The sequence below is a fragment of the Nomascus leucogenys genome, chromosome 17, assembly GCF_006542625.1.
Source record: "Nomascus leucogenys isolate Asia chromosome 17, Asia_NLE_v1, whole genome shotgun sequence".
NCBI lineage: Eukaryota > Metazoa > Chordata > Mammalia > Primates > Hylobatidae > Nomascus > Nomascus leucogenys.
In genome coordinates this window covers 34,581,055-34,602,065 of record NC_044397.1, presented here as the reverse complement: position 1 = coordinate 34,602,065, position 21,011 = coordinate 34,581,055, and the positions used below count along the sequence as shown (strand labels likewise).

Below are 21,011 nucleotides of genomic sequence, written 5' to 3'. Positions count from 1 at the left end.
TCTCAAAAAAAAAAAAAAGTGTGATATGATCACTTTACACCAAACTAGTCTGTGACAAGTGGATAAAAATAGTATTTCATTGCTATTTTACTATTTCTTTGATTCCTACCTGGACTAAACATTTACAGGCTTTGAATGACCTTTTCGATGAATGGTCTTTTCATGTCTTTGCTAAGTTTACATATTGGTGCACTTAGAATTATCTTATAATTTGTATAAGCTCTCAATATAATTTTAGTAAGATGCTTTTTTGATATGCTATTTTGTGCTTTTTTTTCCTTTGCTTTAGAGAGAGGTGCCAAGAAGATTTCTCTTTGGACCTTAGTTTCTCTTAGGATGCTCTGCAGGCTGCTCCATTCTGGGAATCATAGGCAGGTTGCAAGGCTTCCCAGAGGCACTTAGGATAGTCCCCTTTCAGTCAAGAAGCTTCACTGGCTGGAGAATGTTCTCAAGACCCCCTCCTTGAATCCATGGAGAGCACCAGAGAATTAGGACATCTCAGCTGCTGCAGGGACCACAGTCCTGCAGAGCCAATTGCTGGCAGCAGATATTTTGGACAAGAAGGTACTAGAGGCCTGGAGAGGGTCTGAGGAAAGGAAGGCCATCTGGGAATAGGATTTTGGGTGGTGAACATCTGTTTCAGTCCTGGGTTATGAGGATGTTTTGCACCCAGGAAGTGGTTGTTCTCATGAATAGAAAGGACTATTGTGACTGAGCCTCAAGCCTTAGTGAGGGGCAGTATCTGGAACCGAGGTGACATAGTTTGGTTGTGTCCCCACCCGAATCTCATCATGAATTTCCACATGTTGTGGGAGGGACCTGGTGGGAAGTAATTAAATCATGGGGGCAGGTCTTGTTCTCATGATAGTGAATAAGTCTCATGAGATCTGATGGTTTCATAAGGGGTTATTTTCCTGCGCAAGCTCTCTCTTTGCCTGCTGCCATCCATGTGAGACATGACTTGCTCCTCCTTGACTTCACCGTGATTGTGAGTCTTCCTCAGCCACGTGGAACTGTAAGTCCGCTGAATGTCTTTCTTTTGTAAATTGGCCAGTTTCAGGTATGTCCTCATTAGCAGCGTGAAAACGGACTAATACATGAGGTTGCCTCTGGCGTCTCCTCTGTGAAGAGTCCAGCATTGACCCTGAGCGCTGTCACTTCAAACACAGGAGACCAGTCCATCCCTGCACACTCCCTCAGCCCTGTGAGTTACTCTCCTCACTTTGCTGCTTCCCATTCTTGGCGGTATCTCTGGAGAGACTCCTGGCTCTAGCAATGGGGCTAGGAATGGCCATGGGGACAAGCCTCACAGTTCTCTGTGGGCCTGACGGAGAGGGGTCTGGGTTCTCTGGATTCCTGAAGGGACATGGAGCAGATTCCCATTATGCTGTGGCAGGGAGCCGTGCTATTCTCCCAGCCAAGAGGAGAGGACATCCCGAGATCACCACAAATTCTGGGATGAAGGCTGCCTGAGGAAATGAAGCAAACACAAATACACAAAGACATACAAATACACACACACACTTATACATACATGCACACACACATTCTTCTGTGGGTAAGGTTGTGCTTCAGGTACTTTGGGCAGGAGAGCAGGGGGGTTTTATTCTATCTGTCATTGCCTTCACGCCCCAATGCTGGAAACACTGAAGCCATTGCTCCCCCTTCAGATGATCTGTAAATCCCTGTTTCAGTTCACTTTGAGAACACCCCTCACTCTCAACAACAGAGGGTTGGTTATTCTGCAGAACTCATTCTTTAACAGCAGGCCCGCTGCTGCTCCAGCTGCAATTCTTCTCCCCTTCATGAAGGCTGCCAGGAATGAAAAGGGGAGGGAAAAGAAGTGGGTGGTGGCAGGAGGCTGGGCCAGGGAAGAGTGGGACCCCGCAGGCTCCAGCCTGAGGACTCCTCTCTCGGCCTCTCTCCCCTGTTGTGAATGCTTCTGCTGAAAGCTGCTGGGTGAGTGCGGGGACAGAGAGCCGCTGGGTTGGCTCAGGGCCTGGTGGTGGTGGTGGTGGTGGTGGTGGTGGTGGTGGTGGTGGTGGTGGTAGGGGGGCTGCTCTGGGTTCTTGAGAGGCTTCTCCAACTCTGACATGATCATACCTGGGGATATTATCAAAATTCAGATATGACTTAGGAGGCCTGGGATATGGCCCGAGATTCTGCATGCCTGGTGATGCCAGTGTTGCTGCTCTGTTGCCACACTGGATAAAAGCATCTAGAAGGTATTTCAGGCCAGATAGGGTGGGCATTCCCTCCCTCATACCTTAACTCTCCGACATGGATTCTGCCACTAACAGAATCCTGGACATTTTCTCCCAAGAGATGATAAGAAAAATTCATACCAAAATCATGAAGGAATTTCAAAAATCTTTTCGGCTATTAGAAAATTTCTCCAAACCCTGGCTTTTCCTTCCTCTCCTAACTCTTGAGCTCACAGATGTTGCTTCGCTGACTAAAATCCTGACAGAGCTCCGATTCTGCTACCTCCCAGACAACTTTATTTGCAAGCTGTTTCTCTACTCTTAGAAACAGGGGTGTCCCTTCAGCCGAGCTTTTCCGACAATGCTGAGCTGGGGGCTTTGGTACATCTCCCCCTCCTTCTCAGCCTCAGCTCTCTAGGCCCTGAAGTTTGACCTGGGGGCCCTGTCCACTGTGGGGCAAAGCTGCAGACTTGTTGATGAGAGGAGGACGTAGGTCTTAGGGAAAGAGAAAGGTGAGCTGGGGACAGCTGGACCAGATCGGAGCGACCACAGGGTCCCAGAAAAGCAGGGGGTAAGGGGGTAGGAGGCTATCATATAGGGAGGTCCCTTTGGTATGCAGACTTTGGGAGAGAAAGCACAGTTTTGTCTGAACCCTCCAGGAGGCCCTGAAAGCATGGGACACAAGCATTGTGTTGGCGATAACAGCTGCAGGTGAAGGCAGGTGAATGACAAGGAAGGGTGCTTAGGGTTAGAGATGAGAGCTCCAAACCAAGGGGCCCTAGACAGGTACTTTTGTTCTACTGTTGCCCCTCTCTCCTTTCCAAAATCCCAAAGCTCTGTGGTGAGCTCTGGAAACCTCAGCTTGGTTCTAAGAGCCTCTGAGAGGATTTAGGTGTCTCTTCATGGGCCTGGGGTGGGAATGGGAGAGACAGAAAGAAAGGGGACAACTTGATAGGGCCTCTGGAAATGATTTGAACCCCTGACCCTTGAAATATGTCAGACCCACCCTGTGTGAAATTCCACATCTGCTGGAAATGTGTTTAGAGGGTGCTGGACCTGCACTTCGAAATAAAACAAGGCTGACAGCAAGACTTGAGAACTTACCTAATGATCATCTAGTCTGATAACTCTCAAGAGAGGAAGGACAGAAACCCTCAGAGCCCTGGGGATGCTTCTTATAAATCCAGGGACCCCCCTAGACTTACAAGGTGGGGCAGGGCTGCAGGTATCCTCACAGATGGGCCTGGTTGAGGGAGGATGCGTGACCAACCTGGATGAACTCAAACTCTGACTCTTAATGGCTCAAAATATAGTGTCTTGCAGTTGGTGGATGATGACATATTTCTCTGGTCAATTGAGACTCTTAGAATGGTCCCTGGGACTCATCTCAACACATCTTTCTGACTGAGACCACAGTGGAAGTCCGAATTACAGGGAAGATAATTTGGGGAACAAATCCTTGAAGAAGCAGGAAAGGTGAGACCCAAGGACACAGATTTGGAAGGGAGAGTAGACTTGGGTAACTGTAGGTCCACTTCTTTTTTTACGATGTTAGAAAAGGAAGTAAATATTAAGATAAGAGAAAGTAGTATCTGTGGGGTTTCACATCAGTGTCTCTATTTTCTCTTTGGAGTAAAAGGTTTTCATGGTGTCTTAGTCTGTTTGGGCTGCTATAACAAAATACCTTAGAGGGGGTAATTCATAAATAAGAGATATTTATTTCTCAAAGTTCTGGAGGCTGAGAAGTCCACGATCCAGGCACCAGCAGATTCAGTGTCTGGCAAGGGCTTGTTCCTCTTAGATGGCACCTCCTGCGTATCCTCACACAGTGGGAAGGGGTGGAGGGGCTCCCTGGAGCATCTTTTATAAGAGCACTAATCTCATTCATGAAGGTTCTTTCCTCAAGGCTTAATCACCTCTGGTTTGATATGGTTTGTTTGTTCCCACCAAATCTCATGTTGAAATTTAATCCCTGTAGTTTGATCATGTTGGGAGGTGGGGTCTAGGGGGAGGTGTTTGGGTCCTGGGGGCAGATTCCTCATGAATAACTTGGTGCCAATCTTGTGGCAGTGAGTGGGTTATCACTTCTGTGAAACTGGATTCGTTCTCGAGGGAATGGATTAGGATTAGTTCCCTCAAGAGCGGGTTGTTGTAAAGCCAGGATGCCCCTTGGGTTTGGTCCCTCTTCCCCTTTGACCTTCCCTGCCATGTTTTGACACAGTATGGAAACCCTCAACAGAAGCTAAGCAGATGCGCAGGCTGCAGAACTGTGAGCCAAATAAACCTCTTTATAAATCACCTAGCCTCAGGTACTCCTTTGTGGCAACACAAAATGGACTAAGACATCTGGTAAAGGCTCCACCTCTTAATACTATCACACTGAGTACAGCACTTCCACCTTTCCACCTCTTAATACTATCACACTGAGTACAGCACTTCCACCTTATCTGTGGGAGATATGTTCCAAGACCTCCAGTGGATGCCTGAAATTGTGGATAGTACCAAACTCCATATATACTATGTTTTTTTTTCCCATATGTACATCCCTATGATAAAGTTTAATTACAAATTAGCACGATAAGAGATCAACAACAATAACGACTAAGAAAATAGAACAATTGTGGCTGGGCGTGGTGGCTCACCCCTGTAATCCCAGCACTTTGGGAGGCCGAGGCAGGTGGATCACAAGGTCAGGAGATTGAGACCATCCCGGCCAACATGGTGACCCTGTTTCTACTAAAATACAAAAAATCAGCCCGGTATGGTGGTGCGCCCCTATAGTCCCAGCTACTCAGCAGGCTGAGGCAGGGGAATTGCTTGAACCTGGGAGGCAGAGATTGCAGTGAGCCGAGATGGTGCCAGTGCACTCCAGCCTGGTGACAGAGCGAGACTCCGTCTCAAAAAAAAAAAAAAAAAAAAGAACAACTGGAACAATTGTAACAATATGCTGGCATCACTCTTGCTTTTTGGGGCTATTCTTAAGTAAAATAAGGGTTACTTGAACCAGTACTGATAGTTGATCTGATAACCAAAATGGCGATTAAGTCACAAACTGGCAAGGAGCGTCTACAGCGTGGATACCCTGGACAAAGGGATGATTCACATCCTGGGTGGGATGGTGTGAGATTTCATAGTGTTACTCAGAACAGCACACAATTTAAAACACTAATTTTGTATTTCTGGAATTTTCCATTTAATATTTTTGGACCTCGGTTGACTGTGGGTAACTGAAACTGTAGAAAGTGAAACCGCAGATAAGAGGGGGGACTACTGTATTAGGTTCTAACATATGAATCTTGATCATCATTCAGACCATACCACATGGTCTTCTGAGTGTGAGGGTAACCAGATGAGTGAGAATTTAGGCTAAATGGGGATGGTTTGAAACAGCTGCTGGGCATTGGGGAAGGCAGCTGATTAGGACAAATATAGAGATGGTGAACTTGGGCTTGTAGCATTGGGGCTGGGGAACAGAGGGATTTCTGAAACCTATCCTTGATCATGGTCACCTGTCACCATGAGGGAGATATATGCCCAAGGAACAATGGCAAGCAGGGGTCAAAATCTGAATTTCTATCTAGTCAGTTCTGGCTCTGGCCCCAAATCCTATAGTATGTAATTCTGGTAAATTCTGCTGGGTTACCTTCCAAATATTCTCTTCTTCCTCAGCTTGTAAGGCCTAAGAGCATCAGACTAAAGCAAGCCTCGATGCTTGCTCTGTTCATTTCATCCATCACATCTAGCCCCATAACCTAACTACCTCTCAACTTTACCACTGTGATGAGAGAAGAGGACATCCAGACACACCTGTGATCATCCAAGGGCATGGAGGCAGAGAAAAGAAGACAGCAACAGAATGCACATTCCCTCTCAGCATCAGCACTGATTTGCTTAAGATGATGCTGAAGCAGCACCAGGCCTGGCAGCCATCAGCTGGGGAAGCAGTAGCTTTCAAAGGAAAATTAACGAAACATCCCAGACTACTCTCTTACGTTTAGCCTTTGGGAAAGAAAGAGACGGAGGCAAGGAGGGAAAGAGAGAGATGAAGATGTACCCTGGTCTCTCCAACCTGAGAGTTCCTCTTCACTCCAGCAGTACAGAAGGGGAGGGCAGAAGAGACAGCCACACCACACACACTCACTGTTATTATTTTACATAGATGATTTCATTAAGTAGTAAAGAGGTGCAATCAGAGTCTTGGTATTTAATCAGTCAGATACTTGGAGAGGAATAAAAAAGCTTGCCTTCAGTGATCCTTGGATTAGGAGTGACAAGGTGGACTGGAGCTCCCTCTGAAGGACAGTGAACAACACTGATCTCTTGTCCTCTGCTCCAAAACAGGATGTGTGGCAGGTTCCTGCGGCGGCTGCTGGCAGAGGAGAGCCGGCACTCCACCCCCGTGGGGCGCCTCTTGCTTCCCGTGCTCCTGGGATTCCGCCTTGTGCTGCTGGCTGCCAGTGGGCCTGGAGTCTATGGCGATGAGCAGAGTGAATTCGTGTGTCACACCCAGCAGCCGGGCTGCAAGGCTGCCTGCTTTGATGCCTTCCACCCCCTCTCCCCGCTGCGTTTCTGGGTCTTCCAGGTCATCTTGGTGGCTGTACCCAGTGCCCTCTATATGGGTTTCACTCTGTATCACGTGATCTGGCACTGGGAATTATCAGGAGAGGGGAAGGAGGAGGAGACCCTGATCCAGGGAGGGGAGGGCAACACAGATGTCCCAGGGGCTGGAAGCTTCAGGCTGCTCTGGGCTTATGTGGCTCAGCTGGGGGCTCGGCTTGTCCTGGAGGGGGCAGCCCTGGGGTTGCAGTACCACCTGTATAGGTTCCAGATGCCCAGCTCCTTTGCATGTCGCCAAGAACCTTGCCTTGGCAGTATAACCTGCAATCTGTCCCGCCCCTCTGAGAAGACCATTTTCCTGAAGACCATGTTTGGAGTCAGCGGGTTCTGTCTCTTGTTTACTTTTCTGGAGCTTGTGCTTCTGTGTTTGGGGAGATGGTGGACGACCTGGAAGCACAAATCTTCCTCTTCTAAATACTTCCCAACTTCAGAGAGCACCAGAAGACACAAGAAAGCAACCGATAGCCTCCCAGTGGTGGAAACCAAAGAGCAATTTCAAGAAGCAGGTGAGAAGGACACCCTCTCTTCCTGTCACTGATGTCTGTGTCCTGATGATCTCCTCCCGGGGCAGGTCCCTCACCTTTCTGGGAAGTACAACTTCTGCATGTTACAAAGTAGGTAACCAAGTTCTAGGCAGATGTGTTCTGACCGCCACTCCCAACCCTTTTCTTTGTTCTCTCTTCCTCTCAAAATCTATCCCAATGTCCATCTCCATCAACTTGATGGTTCCTTCCAGCGAACAGGGACAAGAGTGCTAGTCCGTTGTCCCTCCTGAACTTCCATTTAGGTCTCTCTCCACTTAGGAAAAATCTCAGCTTCTTCTTGATTCTCTACTTTGCAGAGTTATAAAGACACCTGGCTTGCCTGAAGGAAACCCTGTGATTGAATCTTCCTCCCAACATCCAGTGAGTGGGGATTCATGTCTGTGACAAATTAGAGGCTGTTGAAGGATCTCTAAGGGCCCCATGGGCCATGTAGTCTAAAGCATTTCCTGACTCTGCCTTTTCACTGGAATTTTCTGGTGTCAGCATCACAATTTTTATGGGCTTGGTTCAAGAGTCAGCCAGCAGAAGCCTCCCTAAACTGTGCCTCTCCCCTGCCCTGCTCAATAAATATTGATGACTGCTGTTGGCATTCCTGTTGCTGAAGATAATGCCCCTTCCTGTCTCGGTGGCTTCATTTACCTCTTTTCTGTTTTTCCACATTCTCTGCTCCCCTTATCATCAAAGTTTGGTAAATGAATGCCCCTCAGACCTGCAGCACATGTCATAAGCCAGAAACTCCGGGCTTCAAGTATATATAAGTCAGTGTCCTTTAATATTTATAGATTTATTCAAATGCCCGGCCATATCCTTAAGGAAGATTACTGTGAATTCAGGGGCTTAGGCCCCCTTGATCACCGATAGCTCTGATTTCTGCTCAATTCTCATTCTTCATTTCTGCAGTTCTCGTTGCAGCTGTTACAATTGTCTCCAGCACAGCAGCAACTCATGCTGGACCAAGTTCCTACTCTTTAAGTTCATAACCCTCAATACCACCCAGAAAGGCAGTAGAGTTCTACTGCTGATTTGCTGATTTGGGAGTAACAGCAAGGGAGGCTGACATCACAGTGTGATTCGGCAGATAATTGCAATCTGAATATCAGTCTTCTCGAGTCTCTTAGTCATTTCTGTTGGACAGTGTTGTTCTATCCTTTTCCTTTTTTTTTTTTTTTTAACATAATGCTGCCCCCTTTTCTTAGTTTTCTCTTGCCCTGAAATTCTCAACAAAAGCAGTTATCTATTTTTTTTTTCTCTTTCCGAATCCCAAGTTATCCCCAAGTAAGTTAGGGGATCCCAAGGGATGCTTTGGCAATAGCTAGGAAATTTTTTTTTCTTCCTGCTACACAAGTGCTTCATAAGAATCCCTCATCCACTGTAGACAGAGCCCAGCCAAACTGACCAAGGAAAAACGCAAATGGCATCATTTGGAATTCTTCCTTATACCACCCCCTTTTAAAACAGCTTTATTGAGATATAATTCATACACCATATAATTTATCCACTTAAAGTGAGGCAGGAGAATAGGTTCTGGAGGAAGGGAACCTAAGGCTGTTTCACGCCAACTTCCTAGGACTAAATTGAAAGGAAAACTCTAACTTTCCTTGCCTAAGTAACACAAGGACCAGAGGCTACTCTCTTTGCAACACCCCCACCTTTTCTGCGCAGCAGATGGGAAATTGCCTGTCCCCAACAAATCAGGCTGTTTGCAGATGAGTCTTCCTTTGCAACTTTGTAACTTCACCCTAGCCTCTGATTGGTTGCTTTCTGCAAAGCATGAACTGGCCAAAGGGAAACTTCTAGTGGGTGTTGGGACCCAAGAAGATTCTGTATCCGGGCCCTTGAGCTGCTGCTCAGATTGCCCCCACACTGTGGAGTGTACTTTGGTTTTCAATAAATCCCTGCTTTCGTTCTTTTGTTGCTTCATCCTTTCTTTGCTTTGCTAGGAATTTTGTCCAATTCCTTGTTCAAAATGCCAAGAACCAGGACAACTTGCAGTCATGATCCTCTACCAGTGAGAAAAGTACACAATTAAATAGCCTTTAGTATATTCAGAGTTGTATATCCATCAACACTCCCAATTTAATAACATTTTCATCAACTTAAAAAAACCCTACCCCCTCATGTTACTCTCAACCTCTTATTAGCACCCAAAACATGCAACCATCATATGGTTTTGTCTCTATTGGTTTTCCTACTCTTTCATACAAATGGAATCATGCAATATGCGGTCTTTCATGTCTGGCTTCTTTCACTGAGCATAACTTGAGGTTCATTCATGTTGTGGCATGTTTCAGTATTACATTCCTTTATATGGTTGAGTGTTATTTCACTATTAGGATATACCACATTTTGTTTAAGGATATACCACATTTTGTTTATACATTCTTCAGTTTCTGGACATTTGGGTTGTTTCCTTTTTTTGGCTCTTATGACCACCACTGCTATGAACATATGTGTACCACTTTTTTTTTTTTTTTGGGATGGAGTCTCACTCTGTCACCCACACTGGAGTGCAGTGGTGTGATCTTGGCTCACTGCAACCTCCACTCCCTGGGTTCAAGCGATTCTCCTGCTTCAGCCTCCCAAGTACCTGGGACTACCGGTGTGCATCACCACACCCAGCTAATTTTTGCATTTCTTGTAGAGACGGGGTTTTGCCATGTTGGCCAGGCTGGTCTCAAACTCCTGACCTCAGGTGATCTGCCTGCCTCAGCTTCCCAAAGTGCCGGCACAACAGTCCTGAGCCACCACACCTGGCCCCAGTTTTAGTATTGTGTGAACACGTTTTCAGTCCTCTTGGGTAAATACTCAGGAATAGAATATCTGGGTCATAATGAAACTCCACGTTTCAACTTTTGAGGAACTGCCAAACTGTTTTCCACAGCAGCTGCACTATTTTCACATTCTTATCAGTAATGTGGGAACACTTTTTATTTATCTATTAAATTCTAGCCATCCTAGTGTGTGTGAAGTGGTATCTCATTGTAGTTTTGATTTGCACTTGCCTAATGGCTAATGACATTGAACATTTTCCATGTGCTTAGTGGTTATTTGTATATCTTCTTTGGAGAAATGTCTATTCAAATCCTTTTCCCATTTATAAATACGGTTTTTTGTATTTTTGTTGTTGCATTGTAAGAGCTCTTTATATATTGTGGGTATTAGATACTTATTGTATGTATGATTTCCAAATATCTTCTCCCATTCTATGATTGTCTTTCACTTTCTTGATAGTGATGCACAAAAGTTTTAAATTTTGATGAAGTCTAACATCCATTTTTTTCTTTTGTTGCTTATGATTTTTGTGTACTACCTAAGAAACTATTGCCTAATTCACAGCCATAAAGATTTATGACTATGTTTCCATAAGAATATTATAGTTTCAGCTTTTACATTTAGGTCACTGGTTGGTTTTGAGTTAATTTTTGTGTATGGTGTAAGATAAATGTTAAACTTTATCTTTTGCATGTGGATATTCAGTTGTCTCAGCACTATTTCTTTTTTAAAAACTTTTTTATTTAAATGGGTACATAGTAGGTTATATATTTATGGGGTGTACAAGGTATTTTGATACAGGTATGCAATGTGTAATAATCACGTCAGGGTAAATGGGGTATTTGTCACCTCAAGCCTTCAGCCTTTGTTATAAACAATCCAATTATACTAGTTATTTTATAATGTACAATTTTTTTGACTATAATCACCCTGTTGTGCTATCAACTACTAATTCTTATTCATTCTTTTTATTTTTTGTACCCATTAACCATCTCCACTTTACCCCTACTACTCTTCCCATCCTTGGTAATCATCAAAGAAGATATACAGATAATAAGAAAGCATATGAAAAGATGTTTAACATCATTTATCATTACAGAAATGCGAATGATTGACTTTAGGGTTAGGGAAGAGAAATACAAGATAAGACTGGAGGATTTTGTAGCAGTAGAAAGTAAGAAAGTGCTACTCCCTCTTCGCCACAAAATGACAGGAGTTTGTCAAAGGGACACAGGTGTCAACTGAAAAAGCTCCCAATGGCCAATACAGGAATAATCTGAGCAGTAAAATAAACAACATAGTATTAGATTATAACCCAAAGTATAAAATAATAATCCCTGAGTTCATAATATAAATAACTGAATAAATAGGAGATAACTGACAAATTTCTCATGCAGAAGAATGTAGATACTCCACCGCAAAGAGGTGAAATATAACTACTCACTTTTTTTTTCTTTTGAGATGGAGTTTTGCTCGTCGCCCAGGCTGGAGTGCAATGGCAGGATCACTGCAATCTCTGCCTCCCAGGTTCAAGCAGTTCTCCTGCCTCAGCCTCCTGAGTAGCTGGGATTACAGGCATGCACCATCATGCTTGGCTAATTTTTGTATTTTTTTTTTTTTTTTTTTTTGAGATGGAGTCTCACTCTGTCGCCCAGGCTGGAGTGCAATGGTGCAATCTCGGCTCACTGCAAGCTCTGCCTCCTGGGTTCACGCCATTCTCCTGCCTCAGCCTCCCGAGTAGCTGGGACTACAGGCGCCGTCCACCATGCCCGGCTACTTTTTTGTATTTTTAGTAGAGATGGGGTTTCACTGTGTTAGCCAGGATGGTCTCGATCTCCTGACCTCGTGATCCGCCCTCCTCGGCCTCCCAAAGTGCTGGGATTACAGGCGTGAGCCACTGTGCCAGGCCTAATTTTTGTATTTTTAGTAGAGACGGAGTTTCACCATGTTTGCCAGGCTAGTCTCGAACTCCTGACCTTAGGTGATCCACCCACCTCAGCCTCCCAAAGTGCTGGGATTACAGGTGTGAGCCACCATGTCCACCAGCTACACTCTTTTTAGGCATGGGCTGCATATAGTGACTTCCCACTATACAGTAAAATAGGGGGAAAGGGGGAAGAATAACTTTACAGGGGAGAAACCCGTCAAATACTACCTCAGCCGGGTGATCAAGGTTAACAACAGTGATAAGCAATGTTGACAGCATGTACGCTGGATATGATGTGATGATGGTTTTTGTATTTTCCCGTTCTAAAATTTCCATGGGGCTATTCTTTATATTTTCTATTACTTCTCTGAGACTTTTAAACTTTCCATTTGAATAGCTGCTTTATAGTCTTGATAATTCCAACATGTGTTTCAACTTACATTCTGCATCTGTTACATTTTTTTCCAACATGAGTTGAGATTTTCCTGGTTCTTCACCTGCCAATTAATTTCGATTGTATCCTGGACATTTTGAATGTCATTAGGATGCTCTGGGTCTTGGTTAAATTTGGTGGAGGATGTTGATATTTATGTTTTAAAAGGTAATTAACCCATTTGGGTTCAAGTCGTAAGTTTTGACCAGCCTTCTGAGGGTTGTGATTCCAATGTCAGTTCAGTTTTCAAAGCCTTTGTAGTACTCTTCTGACAGGTCCCACATGGGTGGCACCTAAAGTGTAACCCAGGGTCCTTGGGTTTTTGGGTATGCACTGTGAAAAAGTTACCACTTGTAACTGTTATATCTTGAATTTTTGTTTTAAAAAGTTCCAGGAAGAAGCTCAGCCCAGGAAAAACAAAGACCAGTTGGACCCAGAGATGCCTGAGTTGGAGATGAACTTTGGCCAACTTTCCTCATTGCCATACTTAAAATCCTGCCCAAAGAGGAGCTTATTCACCATTTTCTATACATGTGACATATGCAGCAGCATGAACGACAACTGGGACTGCGCTGCCTTGACTCCACCTCTACATACAATGACTCAGCTAACCAGACTAATAAAAGCCATGTTTGCACCATTGCTCAGGGAGGCACTGCTTTGGGGAATTATTCCCAGTGTCCTCCTTACTTATCACAAATAATAAAATCCCCCTGGGAAGTCCTCCTTGGTTGTGGTCGTTGGACTGTCACCTGCCAAGCAATTTAACCCATTCGTTGTGTGGGTAACAAAAGGCCAGTCTGGGACATGAGATCTGGGTCTATAGTTTAGTTCTCATAGTCTTTGGCATGCAATTTAGGACCAGATTCATCATACCAAACAAGGGAGATAGTCTCAACAGAATTCTAAAATTACTTAAATATCAGAGGCAGTGTAGAGAAGGAGTACTTGGTGGTATGGTAGGTTTTCTGACAGGAAACAAAAGATGGAGGTAAAATAGAACCAGTTCTTTCTTTCAGAGAATACTGACTGCACCATTGACCATAACATGAAGCCAAGGCTATATCTCCCGGAAGTAAGAAATGTAATAAAGGAAACTTTCAGAAATAATAGATCATCTGGAGATTTGTTGGGCAGTGTATTTGGTAAGTTATAACTACCAGGTATCAATACAATAAGCTTAGTTTGAATAAAATAAGCTTAGTTTCTTTTTAATGAATTTATCCTGCTCAGTGTTCCCTGAGCTCCTTGGATTGGTTTGGTGTCTCACAAATTTTGGAAATTCTCAGCCATTATTTCTTGATTTTTTTTTTTTTTTGAGATAGAGTCTTGCCCTGTCGCCCAGGCTGCAGCGCAGTGGTGCGATCTCAGCTCACTGCAAGCTCCGCCTCCTGGGTTCATGCAATTCTCCTACCTCAGCCTCCCGAGTAGCTGGGACTACAGGCGCCCGCTACCATGCCCGGCTAATTTTTTTGTATTTTTAGTAGAGACGGAGTTTCACTTCGTTAGCCAGGATGGTCTCGATCTCCTGACCTCATGATCCGCCTGCCTCAGCCTCCCCAGTGCTGGGATTACAGGCGTGAGCCACTGCGCCCGGCTATTTCTTGATTTGATATTTTTTTTTTTTTTTGAGACGGAGTCTCGCTCTGTCACCCAGGCTGGAGTGCAGTGGCGCAATCTCGGCTCACTGCAAGCTCCGCCTCCCGGGTTCACGCCATTCTCCTGCCTCAGCCTCTCTGAGTAGCTGGGACTACAGGCGCCCGCCACCACGCCCGGCTAATTTTTTTGTATTTTTAGTAGAGACGGGGTTTCACCGTGGTCTCGATCTCCTGACCTCGTGATCCGCCCGCCTCGGCCTCCCAAAGTGCTGGGATTACAAGCGTGAGCCACCGTGCCCGGCTCTTGATTTGATATTGATATTTTTTCACCAGTCTTGGATGCTGTGTTCTGTTTCTGTCATTCTTTTTGTGTGTGTGTGTGTTTCAGTAACTTTTATTTACCTACCTTCAAGTTTGATTTTTTCCTCAACTGTGTTGAGTCTCCTAATGGGCCCATGGAGGGCATTCTTCATCTCTATTATTATAGTTTTTTATTTTTATAGTTTCCATTTTATTTTTCCTTATAGTTTCCATCTATTTGCTAAAATCACCCATCTGAGCTTGCATTTTGTTCACCTTTCCCCTTAGGGCTTTCATCACATTAATCATAGTTATTTAAAATTCTCTGACATTTCTAATGTCTATGTCTTATAAGACTGGTTCTAATGATTGTTTTATCTCTTTGGACTGTGTTTTTTCTTGCCTTTCTGTATGCGTCTTTTTTCTTTCTGTTAACAGTTGGTCATGTTGTATTTTTTTTGCTTAAATTATTTTTTTCAATCCCCTCTTCATAGTATGAAGTAAAGACTGTTTTTATGCTTGGAGATGAGTGTGTCTTTCCTTCTGCTAGGCCTTTAGTGCTCTTGAGTGCATAGCGGTGGTTCGGTGGTATCAGTCTAGTCAGAGATTGGGCTAGGTTTACAGTTTGTTGTTGTGGTTATCCTCAGTGCACAACAGACTTCAAATTTCCCTAGGGATAGCTTATGTGTAGGGTGTGGGCTTTATTTTGAAAGTATGTTTTAAAGAGGTCTGTATGGATGTCAACTCGACACAGAGTGGACAGTGGTAATTTTGTAATATATCAACTTTGCTAAGCTAAACTATGTTTCCCAGAATTTCCTTTCCTTTTGTTTCTGGTTAGAATAGCCCAAAAAAGACATGGTTGTGTAAGTCTTGAAGGGGAGAAATGAAGCATCCCTCCAGTTTTATACTTGAAATGGTGGTGCAGGGACACTAGGTGCTACTACGGCTCATCCACTTTGTCACCAATCAGCTGGTTCACCTCGTTGGGATGGGGCAGAAGCTTTTCCCTGAGTCTTCCTTCAGCTTTTTTGATTCCTGAGCCGTGTGTGTGTCTAGTCCTGTGGCAAAGAGTGTCAGCTCCTCTAGCAAGGATACTCATATCTTTAAAGTTGGAGACAGTGAAAGAACGACCAGCTCGTGTCTTAGGTTCCAATTCATTCTTGCTCTTCCCTACTTTATGTTCATCTTCCCTTCTTAACTGCTTGCCCTGCGAACATAAAGAAACGTAATGATTCCACTTCTCTGAATGAACCTTGGCTGGTACACAGACTTATAGACATTTTGTGATGGAGAAAAATTGTGAATTAGGGAGCCTCACTTAGTAAAGAAGGAAGGTCATCTCTGTTATGGCAGGAATAAAGACATAAGGATTTTAAGCGATTTACCTGAAAAGATTTAAATGACTACTGTAAGGGGAATAAATACTTTGCAGGAATGCTGAAACTTCTCATCCAATACTTAGGAAGACATACAGACACACAGATGCCATAAACACTCATGGTAAATATCAGTAACTGTTAAGAGCATTCCTTCCTGCTTGGTCCCTATTAAAGAACCAGATCCCTTCTTCAAAGAGTATTCCAATTTGCAAAGAAAATCCATTCATTAGTTGTCTAATTTAAATGTTTTAGAAATATTCCGTGGAACTTTCATCAATAACCCCCAAACAGATATCTCAAGAACCCCTTTTTCTAATCATTTAATCATACTACTTACTGAGAAAAATTATTATAGGAAAGGCAGTATTTGATATTGGGACATAAAAAGAATGAAAAATCTGTTAAATAAGCAAAAGCCCATTAGCCCGAAGCTGTCTTGGTATTTGAGTTCCTACATAACAAAATACAACCTGACTTAGTATGTAAATGAACTGAAGCCTAACTTACTATATTTTATTACAAATAGCTGGGTTTCAGCCAATCATGGCCGAGCTTCAGCCAATAGCAGACAGCCAACTGATCAGACCATGCCTCAATAAGGCAAATGCGTCATCATATCATTGTCAAATAAGGCAGACACCTAGATGTTAGCTAATCAGGTGATTTCTCTACTTTGCTTCCTATAAAAGCTAGCAGTTCATACTGCTGGACAGAGCTCTCTGAACCTCTTTTGGTTCTGAGTGCTGCCCAATTCATGAACTGTTCTTTGTGCAAATAACTTCTATTAAATTTGTCAGTCCAGAGTTTTTTTTTTTTAAACAAATATTCACAAGAAAAAGAAGAAAGTGGGAAGAATAAAAAGCAAAGCACCTCAGAAACACAAGGTCGAAAATCCACTTAAGGGATATAGATAATTCCCTGAAACAGGTAAGCATATTATTTGTTGAAAGCCTCCATGGATGTTCTTTGGGATAGCAAAATGGTTGCTACTTTTCAAATTGGATACCAAAAAGGCAACGTATCTGCATCTCTGAATCCAAATCATCCCCACGTTAGCCAAACTCCAGGCCTACCAACACAGATCCTTCAAGTCTTCCTGGCCTTCCAGGCCCCTAGGCTGCAGCTCGCCCAGAACTCCTGGGACTCTAGAACTTAAATAGGTCTAACCAGCAGGCGAACACAGACCTGAACCCTCAAACTTGGAAAGAAAGATCAGAGGCACCTCCCCAGTTTGCTCCCCCAGGGACCACAACGTCCAGCTCTAATGCCTTGCCCAAGTTCTCTGTAGCTTCCCACAGGGATTTCTGGGTCTCTATAGCTGTTTGGAGGAGCCGCCCACCGGTCCCGTCCTGCCCCGCCCCTAGGCCTGGACCAACCCCCTCGCGCTTCAGGCGCGGATACCCAACAGCTTCCGGTCTTGCGCGCTCAGGTCGGGCAACGGCCGCGCGTTCTTTTTGGGTCCTGAACCCCGGAAGAGAAACTGCGCAGTCCCCTTTTACGTGAGGCAGTGGCGTCGGTTCGGAAGTCGTCTGGCCTCCCCGCGGCCCCTCGCAGCTTGCTGGCCTCTCCCGCGCCTCACGTCGGACTCCGTCTCCGCGGCAGGGAAGCAGCATGGAAGCTGAGGACCTCCAGGAGGAGTTGACCTGCGCCATCTGCCTGGACTATTTCCAGGACCCGGTGTCCATCGAGTGCGGCCACAACTTCTGCCGCGGCTGCCTGCACCGCAGCTGGGCGCCGGGCGGCGGCCCGTTCCCTTGCCCCGAATGTCGGCACCCATCGGCGCCCGCCGCGCTGCGACCCAACTGGGCCCTGGCCAGGCTGACGGAGAAGACGCGGCGCCGGCGCCTGGGCCCCGTGCCCCCGGGCCTGTGCGGCCTCCACTGGGAGCCGCTGCGGCTCTTCTGCGAGGACGACCAGCGGCCCGTGTGCCTGGTGTGCAGGGAGTCCCAGGAGCACCGGACTCACGCCATGGCACCCATCGACGAGGCCTTCGACAGCTACCGGGTGAGCTGGCCGTCGCGGTGACTATGACGGGGCTGTCGGAGTTGCCCGATAAAGTTTGCTTAATGCTCCTAAAAGAGCCACGAAGTGGCTGTCATTCCTACTGGAAGCATGAAAAACCCCTGAAACTCAAAGAAGTTAAGCAAAACACGAATTTCAGAGCTGGGGTTAAAACTGGAATGAGAGGAGGGGAGGTGCAAACCTCAGCAATCATTGTGCAGAATTTTCAGTAAACTGGCCCTTGGGGAGCTCATAATAAAGAAAAACATACTGAGAGGGTGTGTGCCGCTGCTGTCCAATAGAAACCACATATGTAATTTAAAATCTTTCTGGTAAGATAAGGAAACGACGTGACGTTAATTTTAATAGTATATTTTATTTAATCTGATTACCCCAAATATTCAAAGCTGAGATGAAAATTATCAATGAGTTTTTTTTTTTTTTTTTTTTTTTGAGACGGAGTCTCACTTTATTGCCCAGGCTGGAGCACATTGGCGTGATCTTGGCTCACTGCAACCTCCTCCTCCGGGGTTCAAGCAGTTCTCCTGCCTCAGCCTCCCGAGTAGCTGGGATTACAGGCACACGCCACCACACCCGGTTAATTTTTGTTTTTTAGTAGAGAGGGGTTTCACCGTGTTGGCCAGGCTGGTCTCGAACTCCTGACCTCAAATGATCCACCCCGCTTGGCCTCCCATAGTGCTGGGATTACAGGTGTGAGTCACCGCGCCTGGCCTCAATGAGATATTTTATACTCCTTTTTCATAATAGGTCTGAAATTGGTGTGTATTTTATGTTTACAACACATAGCGGTTTGGAATATCCACATTTCAGGTGCTTGTATGGCTAAATGGATACTGTATTGGACAGTGCCTGTCTGTATCTAAATGTCATTGACAACTGATGATTTGGGAAAAGCTTGGCTTGTAATGATGAGGCTGGGTTTTGTTACTAGCTTCCTTCATCAGTTGGGAAAATCATGTAACATTTGAATTTGGGGATTATCTTTCCTATCTCATGGATTAAGAAGCTTCAGTTGAATAAATCACTTTACCTTACTCTGCTTCAGCCATACTGGCTTTCTTGCTTTTGTTTCAAGTCTGTTCTCTTTCTCTACCCACATCTATCCTTTAGATCCTTTTAGCTTTTAGCTTGAAGACCTTCCCTGATCATCCTTTCCAGAGTAGCCCCACCCCCTCCCATTACTGATGGTGTAACTCCAGTGGTCTCCAGCAGAATTGATATGCAGTAAGTACATGAACACATGAATTTATTTATTTATTTTATTATTGTCGTTTTTGAGACGGAGTTTCGTTCTTGTTGCCCAGGCTGGAATGCAGTGGTGAGATCTCAACTCACTGCAACCTCCACCTCCCGGGTTCAAGTGATTCTCCTGCCTCAGCCTACCAAGTAGCTGGGATTACAGGCACCTGCCAGCATGCCCAGCTAATTTTGTATTTTTAGTGAAGACAGGGTTTCACTATGTTGGTCAGACTGGTCTCGAACTCCTGACCTCAGGTGATCCACTCACCTTGGCCTCCCGAAGTGCTGGGATTACAGGCGTGGGCAACCTTTCCTGGCCAAACACATGAATTTAATGACACAGTGAAAATGTTTGGAAACTGTAGAATACTGTACAGTTGTACCAGCTGACTATGAACAGGAAACAGACGCAAAGCTGGACTAGAAAGTGTACGTTCATTCCTTCACTCAGTAACCTTTATGGATGCTTACTATTTGCCAAACATTGTTTTAGAATCTGGACATAAGTGGATGAGAAAGACATGGGCTTTGTCTTGTAAGGAACTTAAGTGTGTAGAACATTAATTTTAGTGTGTGTGAGAGTAGCTGAAGTATTTACCAAGTGTACAGAAGGTCTGAGGTCAGAGTGATCACTGGAGAAGTGATCCATTGAGGAGTTAAATGTGTTAGCTCTTCAAGGGTGAGTAGAGGTAGGAAAGAGGTATTTCAGGCCAAAGGAACAGCATATTCCAAATGTGGTGGAGTGGGATAGCATGTGATGTGTGAGAGGGCTGGAGTTTGCTCGGTACTTCTGGAGCATGGAGCATGGAGCATGGGAAGGAGGATGGTGGGCCATGAGCTTGAAGAAAAAGGCAGGGCCTTATCATGAAGGATCTTGTTTGCCATAGTAAAAAGATTGAACTTTCTCTTTCAGGCAGTGGGGAGTTATTAAAGGGTTTTAAGGCAGGGAATGATATGATCAGTTTTTTTTGTTTTAGACAGGTAACTTTGACATCCACATGGATGAATGGAAGAGAAGACTAATTAGGCTGCTGTTCTACCATTTTAAGCAGGAGGTAATAAGGACCTGAATTAGTTCAGGGCAGGGATGATGGAGAGGGAGGGATGGAGTGATAATGAGCTGGAGTTGAATGACTTGGTGATCAATTAGACTTGGTGGGTGAGAGAGAGAGAGAGGAATCTTGGATGGTAGTTCAGATTTCTGCTTCAGATGGCAGGTAGATGACTGTCAGGTTAACTGACATAAGGTACACAGGAGGAAGCATAGTCTTAGGACAGAAGATCCCATGCTTGTTGTGGAATGTACTGAGTGTGAAGTAATTGTGACAGGAAGTTCAAGGAAGAGGGACAGGAGGTGGGGTGCCATGGAGGCTAGAGATAATATTTTAGAATCCTCAGTCTATTCTTGAAGTCATGGAAGAAGTAAGAAGATGAGATTCTCCTAGGGGGACCACATAGAGAGTAAAAAAAGGCACAAAGAGAAGCTTGGGAAACACCAATGGTTGGTAGCCAGCAAAAGACATGGAGAGGACCCATCAGATAAATGGAAGGGAAAATATACTTGTGGGTGGGGGCCGAGGGAAATGTAAGTGAGTGGGTATGAAAGGGGAACATAGCCCTTAAATCTTCCATCTTCAGCAATAATAGCTATCAATTGTTCATTACTTCTTATGTACCACCCACAGTTCTAAGCATTTTTCATATTGTAATTCTTTAATCCTCATAGACATCCTATTAGGTGGATTCTGTTATTCCCTTTTTGAAGATGAGGCAGCCGTGCCACAGAGATGTGAGGTTACATGCCCCCAAGGTCACAGAGCTAAGAAGTGGCTATGCTTGAACTGAGGTCTTCTAACCCCTAATCCTTTACACTTTTCACTCTGCCACAACTAATCTGAGAAGACTTCTTAGAAGAGGTGGGATTTCAGGATTAAACACAATGGCCCAACAGGACAGGAGTGGATGGGTAAGG

The 21,011-nt window shown here is 44.8% G+C and overlaps 2 protein-coding genes across 3 annotated transcripts in view; both read left to right on the top strand.

Moving 5' to 3' along the window:
• The first annotated feature begins 6,546 nt into the window (after nt 1-6,546).
• On the top strand, nt 6,547-13,221 carry LOC100597723 (gap junction gamma-3 protein). Its single transcript, XM_003278080.2, has 2 exons — nt 6,547-7,327; nt 12,887-13,221. Exons 1-2 carry the CDS (start codon nt 6,547-6,549, stop codon nt 12,943-12,945), a joined length of 840 nt encoding a protein of 279 aa, XP_003278128.2. The 3' UTR covers nt 12,946-13,221.
• A 3,969-nt stretch (nt 13,222-17,190) lies between these two features.
• TRIM4 (tripartite motif containing 4) overlaps nt 17,191-21,011 on the top strand; it is a 29,314-nt gene continuing 25,493 nt past the window's right edge. Inside the window, exons 1-2 of one of the 2 annotated variants that reach the window (XM_030796610.1) lie at nt 17,220-17,782; nt 20,017-20,094. In XM_030796610.1, the coding sequence (XP_030652470.1) occupies nt 17,390-17,782; nt 20,017-20,094 (471 nt within the window). In that variant the 5' untranslated portion in view covers nt 17,220-17,389. Of the gene's footprint in view, nt 17,783-20,016; nt 20,095-21,011 lie in introns of both variants that reach the window. The other variant, XM_030796609.1, reaches the window with a different exon arrangement.